At 42.3% G+C, this 10159-nt stretch overlaps 1 protein-coding gene across 4 annotated transcripts in view; it reads left to right on the forward strand.

The window, feature by feature from the left end:
- TMC7 (transmembrane channel like 7) overlaps nucleotides 1-9985 on the forward strand; it is a 56367-nt gene extending 46382 nt beyond the window's left edge. For 2 of the 4 annotated variants that reach the window (XM_047839065.1, XM_047839067.1), the window contains 3 exons: nucleotides 3053-3208; nucleotides 6743-6821; nucleotides 7821-8601. In XM_047839065.1, coding sequence (XP_047695021.1) covers nucleotides 3053-3208; nucleotides 6743-6821; nucleotides 7821-7901 — 316 coding nt within the window. In that variant the 3' untranslated portion in view covers nucleotides 7902-8601. Of the gene's footprint in view, nucleotides 1-3052; nucleotides 3209-6742; nucleotides 6822-7820; nucleotides 8602-9262 lie in introns of those variants that run through there. The other 2 variants (XR_007147838.1, XM_047839066.1) reach the window with 2 other exon arrangements.
- Nucleotides 9986-10159: the final 174 nt, after the last annotated feature.

Below are 10159 nucleotides of genomic sequence, written 5' to 3' on the forward strand. Positions count from 1 at the left end.
GCCTGTTGGCCATCTGGAGGTCTTCTTTAGAGAAGTGTCTATTCATGTTTTCTGCCCATTTCTTCACTGGATTATTTGTTTTTCGGGTGTGGAGTTTGGTGAGTTCTTTATAGATTTTGGATACTAGCCCTTTGTCCGATATGTCATTGCAAATATCTTTTCCCATTCCGTCGGTTGCCTTTTAGTTTTGTTGGTTGTTTCTTTTGCAGTGAAGAAGATTTTTATCTTCATGAGGTCCCAGTAGTTCATTTTTGTTTTTAATTCCCTTGCCTTTGGGGATGTGTCAAGTAAGAAATTGCTGCAGCTGAGGTCAGAGAGGTTTTTCCCTGCTTTCTCCTCTAGGGCTTTGATGGTTTCCTGTCTCACATTCAGGTCCTTTATCTATTTTGAGTTTATTTTTGTGAATGGTGTAAGGAGGTGGTCTAGTTTCATCTTTCTGCATGTTGCTGTCCAGTTCTCCCAGCACCATTTGTTGAAGAGACTGTCTTTTTTTCCATTGGATATCCTTTCCTGCTTTGTCAAAGGTTAGTTGGCCATACTTTTATGGGTCTAGTTCTGGGGTTTCTATTCTATTCCATTGGTCTATGTGTCTGTTTTTGTGCCAATACCATGCTGTTTTGATGATTACAGCTTTATAATAGAGGCTAAAATCTGGGATTGTGATGCCTCCCGCTTTGGTCTTCTTCAAAATTACTTTGGCTGTTGGGGGTCTTTTGTGGTTCCATACAAATTTTAGGATTGCTTGTTCTAGTTTCGAGAAGAATGCTGGTGCAATTTTGATTGGGATTGCATTGGATGTGTAGATAGCTTTGGGTAGTATTGACATTTTAACAATATTTATTCTTCCAATCCATGAGCACGGAATGTTTTTCTATTTCTTTATATCTTCTTCAATTTCCTTCATAAGCTTTCTATAGTTTTCAGCATACAAATCTTTTACATCTTTGGTTAGGTTTATTCCTAGGTATTTTATGATTCTTGGTGCAATTGTGAATGGGTCCGTTTCTTTGTCTTCCTGTTGCTTCATTATTAGCGTATAAGAATGCAACTGATTTCTGTACATTGATTTTGTATCCTGCGACTTTGCTGAATTCATGTCTCAGTTCTAGCAGACTTTTGGTGGAGTCTGTTGGGTTTTCCATGTATAATATCATGTCATCTGCAAAAAGTGAGAGCTTGACTTCATCTTTGCCAATTTTGATGCCTTTGATTTCCTTTTGTTGTCTGATTGCTGATGCTAGAACTTCCGACACTATGTTAGACAACAGCGGTGAGAGTGGATGGTGGCTTATTTTTTTTTGCTTAATTTTATGATGTGCCCTTTTCCATGCCAGCACATACAGAACTCTCTCATTCCTTTAAAATGTTTTTTAGCTTTGATTTTTTAATATAATAAATAAATATATATAATATAAAATATATAAAATATAAAGTTCTACAAAATATGTAATAAATATGTTTACATCCCACAGAATTTAAATAACATAAGAATATATGATGGAAAAAATTAATTTTCCAATCTTGTTTCCCAACTATTTTCTGTATGGGAACCAGTCATTTTACATCTCAATGTCTCTTTCAGTGGTTTTTTTTAGTGTTCTCTTTTATGAATGGATCATAAATTGTTCATCCATTGCCTTAAACAATAGGTTGCTTCCAAGAATGTTTTTTTTATCCATAAAAATAGGGCTACAGTGGAAAAGCTCATACACAGAACTTAATTTTTTTAGGCCTTAATTACAGATTTTTTGCATTGAATTTTATTTAGTTTTTATTTAGTTTTTTATTTTGAAAAATTTCAAATGTGTAGAAAAGTTTAAAAAAAAAAATAGCAGTAATAGAGGTTCACATACCCATCAACTGGATGTCCCAGTTGTTAACATTTTGCTACATTTGTTTTATCTCTCTCTATGCATGTGCTTTTTATGGGTGTGGTGACCTATTTGAAATTGTTATAGGCACCATGACATATGTAAGTAATAACCTCAGCCACCCCCATTTTGAGATCTGGGTGTGCACAGAAGATATGAGCTAAATACTTGATTGTGCAGCTCCTAAAAATAAGGGTATATTCTCCTCCTCATGCATCTGCAATAACATCACATCTCAGAAAATGAATGCTGTCTTATTCTTGCCATTTTCAAATTTCTCCAATTGTCCCCAATAGTCTTTTAGAGCCTTATTTTTATATTTAAAAATTTTTTTGTGTGTATTTATTTTTGAGAGAGACAGAGAGAGAGCAAGCGTGAGTGGGGGAGGGGCAGAGAGAGAGGGAGATACAGAATCCCAAGTAGGCGCCAGGCTCTGAGCTGTCAGCACAGAGCCTGATGTGGGACTTGAACCCACGAACTGTAAGATCATGACCTGAGCCGACGTCAGACGCCCAACCGACTAAGCCACCCACGTGCCTCTATAGCCTTTTTTAAAAATGAGGATCTATCTATCCGGGGCGCCTGGGTGGCTCATTTGGTTGCGTGTCCAACTCTTGATTTCAGCTCAGGTCATGAGATCAAGCTCCATGTGGGGCTCCACACTGAGCATGGAGCTTGCTTGGAATTCTCTCTCTCTTTCTCTTTCTCTCTCCCCCTCTGTTCCTCTCCCCAACTCATACACTCTCTCTTTAAAATAAAGTTTAAAAAAAATTTTTTAATAAAATAACATGAGGATCTTTCGAGTTTTACCCATTGCTTTCATTGCCATGTCTCTTTACTCTCCTTTAATCTTTAATTCTTTGAAGAGTCCACAACTGTTTCCTCCCCTCCAAACTGAGAGATTGGTGCACAAAATCACTACCACCTTCTGGATCTATTTGATTGCTGTCTTACAGTGTCATTTAACTTGCTCTTCTGTGCTACATTTCCTGTACACTGGAAGTCAGTCTACAGATGGAATTTCAGGGTCAGCATTTTTGACCAGAATATTCCAGAAGGCCCATAAGATCGGGCTGTTCCTCACAGCTCGCTGGATGACAAAGCCTGTGGCCGGGTGGAGGAGTGACACTCAGCCTGTGCCGCATGCCTCACCCTGAGCCCCTTGGTCTGTGTCCCGGCAGCGTCCCTTCCTCAAAAGCCTGTGGGCCGTTCACCAACTTCAACACCACCTGGGAGGTGGTCCCCAAGACAGTGAGCACCTTTCCCAGCTCACTGCAGTCCCTGGTCCATGGCATCACCTCGGAAGCCTTTGCAGTGCCTTTCTTCATGATCATCTGGTGAGTAAGAACCGCTTAGACCCTTGCGAGGATTCTCCATTGAGACACTTGGACTCCTCTCCACTGGGAAATGGAAGCCCACCTGTTACGCTTGATAAGTCATTAAACCTCTGTGAGCCTCACTTTCCCATCTCTAAAATGGGCATAATAATAGTGATTCTTAAAGAGGGTCGTTGAGCGGGTTCATTAAGATCCTGCAGGTGAAGCCCTGACCCCAATGCCTGACATAAATCCAATGAACTTTGTCGATTAATATTACTGATTATTCACAAAATCACTGGCTCTTTGATAAAGTAAATCATTACTGGGCAGAGAGAAGAGCACCAGGTTAGACACATGCACTTGAACCCTGGCTCTACTGCTTCTAAGTAGTCTGTCCTTTCTGCGCCTCCATTTCCTCACCTGGAAAATGGGGATAAGAATGGTACATACCTTATAGGGTTGTGACATGAAGGAAATGTGGTTAATGATGTAAAATGCTGGTGCGCCTGGGTGGCTCAGTCGGTTAAGTGTCCGACTTCAGCTCAGGTTGTGATCTCACAGTTCGTGAGTTTGAGGCCCGTGTCATCGGGCTCTGTGCTGACAGCTCAGAGCCCGGAGCCTGTTTCGGATTCTGTATCTCCCACTCTCTGCCCCTTCCTCCGTCCCTCTCTCTCTCTCTCTATCTCTCTCAAAAATAAACATTAAAAATTTTTTTTAAATGTAAAATGCATTTTTATTTTATTTATTTTTTTAAATTTTTTTAATGTTTATTTATTTTTGAGAGACAGAGAGCAAGAGAATGAGAGAGAGCATGTGTGGGGGAGGGCCAGAGAGAGAGAGGGAGACACAGAATCTGAAGCAGGCTCCAGGCTCTGAGCTGTCAGCACAGAGCCCTACGTGGGGATCAAACTCGTGACCACAAGATCATGACCTGAGCCGAAGTCGGATGCTTAACTGACTGAGCCACCCAGGCACCCCCAAAATGCATTTTTATTTTTTTTTTATTTTTTTTTTTTTATTTTTTTTTTTTTCAACGTTTATTTATTTTTGGGACAGAGAGAGACAGAGCATGAACCGGGGAGGGGCAGAGAGAGAGGGAGACACAGAATCGGAAACAGGCTCCAGGCTCCGAGCCATCAGCCCAGAGCCCGACGCGGGGCTCGAACTCACGCACCGCGAGATCGTGACCTGGCTGAAGTCGGATGCTTAACCGACTGCGCCACCCAGGCGCCCCCCAAAATGCATTTTTAAATGTAAAACGCCAGCAGAGGACCTGGCCCTTAGTAAAGGCTCAGTAAATGACAGGTGTTATATGTCAGGGTGACAAGAGTCATTGCTGCATAGTGATTGATTTTGCGTGTTAAAGTAATTCGAATCACAAATGTACATTGAGGGCTTACTGTGTGGTGGCCATTGTTCTAATTAGAGTCTTACAGTCTGTCTTCATTATTCATAGATTTCAGGGTGGTTTTTTTTTCTGTATTGTGAATATGCCTACTTGCTAAAATATTTTACAACCCCCAAAATCAGTTTCAAACCTTCAGTTTCATGGTCATTTGTGGACTTGCACAGAGTAGCAAAAAATTTGAGTCACCCAAAGGGCATTGTCTTAGTGTGTTTGGTCTGCTATAACAAAATATCATAGACTAGGTGGCTTATAACAACAGAAATTTATTTCTTACAGTTCTGAAGACTGGGAGTCCAAGATCAGCATGATTAGGGGAGAGCCCTCTTCTGGCTTACAGACTTCTGGTGTCCTCACATAGCAGAAGGGCTGAGCTAGCTCTCTAGGGTCCCTTTTATCAGGGCACTAATGCCATTTGTGAGGGACCTAATCACCTCCCGGAGGCCCCACCTTCTCATGCCATCACCTTGGGATTAGGATTTCAGCGTACGGATTTTGCGGGCACACATTCAGACCATAGCATGCATGTAACCAGCTGAGGTCAAACGAGGCAATAAGCCTGCCATCTTCTTTCCGCCTTCGTACTACAAATGTCTTTGGTGACCTATTTAGTGCCATGTTTCTTGCATTTTGTGCTTTTGGTGGCTCATTTCCCGGTATAAAACCGTCCCAAGCGTAGTGCTGAAGTGCTTCTCATGTTCCTAAGTGCAAAGAGGCTGAGATGTGCCTTACAAAGAAAATCTGTATGTTAGATAAGCTTCATTCAGGCATGGGTTATGGTACTGTTGACACCGAGTTCAGAGTTGAGGAATCAACAATAACGGTAACTAAATCATCTTTAAACAGAAGCAAGATTATGTATTGATAGCTGATTTGCTCAATGAATAAGAAACATAAAATAAGGTAATGATCAGTTGACAAAAATGTTGTGACCAGTGACTCAAGGAATCTCCCCTTGTATTTCCCCTAGGGCCATTGGTTCAGAATTCACAAATCAGGTGTTCCTAGAAGCTTTATAGAATAGAACTACCACAAATAACTAGAATTGATTGTAGCTGGTATGTATTAACTGTAATGAATGAAATCATCGCAATTTACCCCATGATAGAGATATTCTTACAGTAAAACCCCACCCAATGCAAGAAGTGAGATTCAGAAATGTATTTGTTAAAGGCATGATACCTTTGATGAGATTAACAACATGGTTTGGGGGAGCTGTGCAGACAACCAGCCTGGAATTCTGAGGACCCCAGGATGCAGAGACTCCTGGCCCTGTGCATTTACTCCAGCTGTCATTTGGCTGACGCCATCTGGTGGCGGTTACCTGATCTGGCCATTCTTGTCCTGTGGCCATGGTATCTTCTAGAAGAGTTTCATTGATATCAGTGTTTCCAGTGGCCCTCATTTCCTCAGCCCTATCTGGGGAAATTGGACAGGAAACCACCTCCCCTTCATGGAATGGAATGAGTTGCCTACTCTTTTCCTGGGGGCTTGCTCTCCACTCCACTTGCTCCTCACCCCAAAGACAGTCATTTCAATCACCCCACTTTGAGATCTGGGACTACATGGAAGATAGGAGCCAATTGCCAGTTGCTTTTATTCAAAAATGTATTATCCTAGGCTTGTTGTCCCTGGGGTTTACTATATTATCCCCATTTTACAGATGAGGAAACTGAGACGAGGGGGGTTCCACAGTGATTATCCACAGCCAGTGCATTCTATGCTGAGCTGACTTTCTGGACCATTTCCTTGTCTCTCCCTATCATATTCTATGTGCCAAGGGAACAGCAACAACTTTTAATATTAGATTAAAAAGCAAGGCATGAATCAGTCTCTGCTTCCACTGCCAACTTACAACCCCTCTGGGGCCATTTCTGATTGCCCTCTGCTTAGGATGAATGAGTTTTGTCTTTCTTTTTCTTTTTCCTTTTCCTTTCCTTTTCTCTTCTTCCCTTTCCTTCCTTCCTTCCTTCCTTCCTTCCTTCCTTCCTTCCTCCCTTCCATTCCTTTCTCCCTCCCTCTCTTTTTTTCCTTCCTTCTTTTCCTAACAACAGTAAAACTGTCCTGGGCAAAATGGATCAGGTGGTTTTTCTAGTGGCCTTAAAATGGTGCAAACTCCCTACTGACCTCTCCACCTTGTGTTGCAGCCTCATTATGTTTTATTTCATCGCCCTTGCCGGAGCACACAAGCGGGTGGTGGTCCAGCTCCGAGAGCAGCTGTCCCTGGTAAGGAAGAGCAGGTCCAGAGGGTCATGGCTGGGGACCTTTACCCAGGACATCTAACAGAAAGTGGCACTTTTCCCAGGGAGAGGGTGGAATGCTGTGGCCCCGCTCACCACCACTTTCCTAAACTCTGCATTCAGGCCGGGCCTTCCCCAGCTTCATTCATCCAGTCTTTCAACATGTGTATTGATCACTCCCTGCTCTTCACACTGTGCTGGGATACGGTGGTGATAAAGGGAGACAAGATTGCTAAATAGTTACAGAAAAAGTGATAAATTTCAATAGCAGTAACTGCCATGAAGAGAACACAGACAAGATGAGTGGCCATCTACTGCTGTCGATGGTAGCCCCTGAAGCCCACTTTGAGGAGGTGACATTGGAGCTGAGACTTGAATGCTATGGGAGGTCTTGGGGATGAGAGTAACAGGCAGAGGGGACAGTGAGGGCACCCCTGGGGCTGGAGGACGGTGGCTTATCAACCGGGGTTACAGCACAGTCTGAAGGCTCTGTTGAGAAGATTGAGTTTAATTCTGAGTGTGATGGGAAACCAGTGAAATGTGTTCAGTAGCAGTCTGGTGTACATTTCTTTTTAATGTTTATTTTTGAGAGAGAAAGAAAGAGAATATGAGCAGGGGTAGGGCAGAGAGAGAGGGAGACAGAATCCGAAGCAGGCTCCAGGCTCCGAGCTGTCAGCACAGAGCCTAACGCAGGGCTTGAACCCGCAAACTGCAAGATCGTGACCTGAGCTGAAGGCGGATGCTTTACCATCTGAGCCACCCAGGCGCCTCCTGATGTACATTTTTACAAGACTGTTGGCCACTTTGTAGACAAGGGGCCATGGAGGGGCAAGAGTGCCAGAGGCAGACCAGTTTGGAGGCCATTACAACCATCCGGGGGTTAGGATCATTAACCGTGAGTCTGACAGGCAATTTATTAGGTTGAAATGATGATATATGTATCCAAAAATATTGAATGTGCTCTTGCACCCATCTCTGTCTTTAGGAAAGTCGTGACAAGCGTTATCTAATTCAGAAACTAACGGAAGCCCAGAGGGATATGAAGAACCGTCTAGACTGGCAGTGAGGATCCTACTGCGTGTTGCTCAGAAGCTGACCTGCTGAGCCTACAGAGTCCACCTGGGTTTGGAGCAGAGATTTTAAAATATATTTTTCTGGAGTTGAGGTTTTTCCTGAAAGTAGCTCCATATTATGCAGCTGCAGTGGCTGTAACCCACCCCTAATATAACCCAGTCCCTCATTTTAGTGTCTTAGAAAGACCAGGTTCAAACCTGGTTTGCCTATAGACCAGCAGCTTGGTGACTCCCCCACAAAACTAACTTACTTAGCCGTTTAGGCTGATAGAACAAAATTTGAGGAGGAGAGCCCTTTTATATTTTTCAAAGTGCATTTGTGTTGTCTTTTACAGTTAATTGTGGGAGTCATCCGTTCATGAGACTGGGCTCGTTCTTTTGAACCAGGTTCTGGAGTTTTAGGCTGAGAAGTGTTCCTTAAGAAGTTGTAATCCTTTTTAAATGGTTCCGAGACCTGTTTTTTTTTTTTTTTCATGAAGAGAAATCCTTGAATTCAGATGTTTGAAACAGATGGTGGAAACATGGAGAGGGTGGCTATATAAGTCCAGTTACCTGGTAGTAATATGAGAGAGAAGGTACCCAGCTTCCTCTCTGTGTGAAGCCATCCCTGCTGTGTGAATAAGGTTAAGTTTGGGGAGGAGGGGAATGCTGTGGATTGGGGGCCTTGATGTCTTAGTTCCTGGGTATTTTGCTGCCGCCTTATTATTCGGGGGTGGGGAGGTGCTCGGGGTTGGGGGGGAGCTGTCTCTAAGGTGCTGGGTATCCATAGGTCTTGAGTTCCCTTCTCGTCCTGAGTTCTGAGACTTAGCAGAGGGCCCTGGGTATCAAAATTAAGAGGCAAAGCTTGTCTTTCAAGTCTTCCAAATGCCATTTTCCTTCCTGCACTGAGGTCCCCATTTCTCATGGACACTTCACATTTCAGAGCCAGGCTGGAAAGGGCAGTTGAGTGTGTGCATGGAGCACAGGGGGCCATGGTTTATGTGCGTAAGTGTTTGAGGATCACGGGTTGCAGCATCAGACCAGCCTGTGCAAATGTCCCAGAGGACACTGAATGCTGGCATCTGCAATGCCATATGTTCAGGGCTATTGTTTCCTTGTGCCTAAAATTTTAAGTTTTATTTTACATGATAGGCAGAGTACCGCTTAAGATTTCCGTTACAGCAAAAACCACATGCAATAAATACCTCATCATAAACTTACATGGAATTGATAGCTCTGAACCTTTTAATAAGCCTAAATTATGGTTTCACGTAATCAGTTTGTGTCTTAATTATCTTCAGAATCTTTTTTAAAGTACTGAGTTTTGTAACAGACCATTGGAGCCTTTCTTCTGTTGTTTTCCTTCCTTTCACAGGCTCTAAACCTTTCCTCGGGAGTAACCTGGAGTTTAAAGCTGGGTACCTGTTTTGGAAAGCCGTGCTCTGCTAAGAGTATTCCCACCCCCAACCCCAACCCGCCATTACTCAAAACGATGGACCCCTTGCTCTGAGGAGCAAAGTATGCTTTCCATAGTTTACACATTTCTATATATTTGTCCCTTTGCCAGATCATTTTCTTGCTGTTCCCCAAAGTTACCATTAACATGTGATACTTTTGTACCTGTGAGACAAATGAGCTTTTCTGGCTAATAACTAGTATCACAGAATTTTGAGTAACCAAAAGTTCACTCTATCCTCACTTGAAAAAAATTCTAATTGTTGGTATTTTTACCTACTGCACTTATTTATATGTTTTTGCTTTCACCATGCTTCTGAGAACAGTCAAGTTTGTGTGTGTGTGTGTGTGCATGTGCACATGTGTGTGCACATGTGTGTGTATATATGTAAGTGTGTGAGATGGAAACTCCATTTTCTTTCCCTGTTATAAAATTGATACTGAAGTATGCTAATATATTCATTTTGGTTAAATGCTGCTGATTTGCATACCTCTTACTTGAATGTTTTTATATATTTTGATAACTTTAATAACTTCAAGTGATGTCGTATAATTGTTGAAGTACAGGTCTAACAAATGTGCCTTAAAACTACTGATTAAACAGTGTCTTGAAGGTTTTAAAATGTGTTTGTGTATATTTGAATTCCTGGAGGTTTCCTGTCAGCAATGAAGTGATTGTGGAAAACTAATAGTTTATAAAGTTGTTCTTTGCCTTTTCCTAGAATCACAGAAGTGTTTTTTGGTTTTTTTTTAATTTTATTTATTTTGAGAGAGAGTGTGCACAGGGAAGGGGCAGAGAGAGAATCCCAATCAGGCT

This window comes from Prionailurus viverrinus, chromosome E3 (assembly GCF_022837055.1).
Source record: "Prionailurus viverrinus isolate Anna chromosome E3, UM_Priviv_1.0, whole genome shotgun sequence".
NCBI lineage: Eukaryota > Metazoa > Chordata > Mammalia > Carnivora > Felidae > Prionailurus > Prionailurus viverrinus.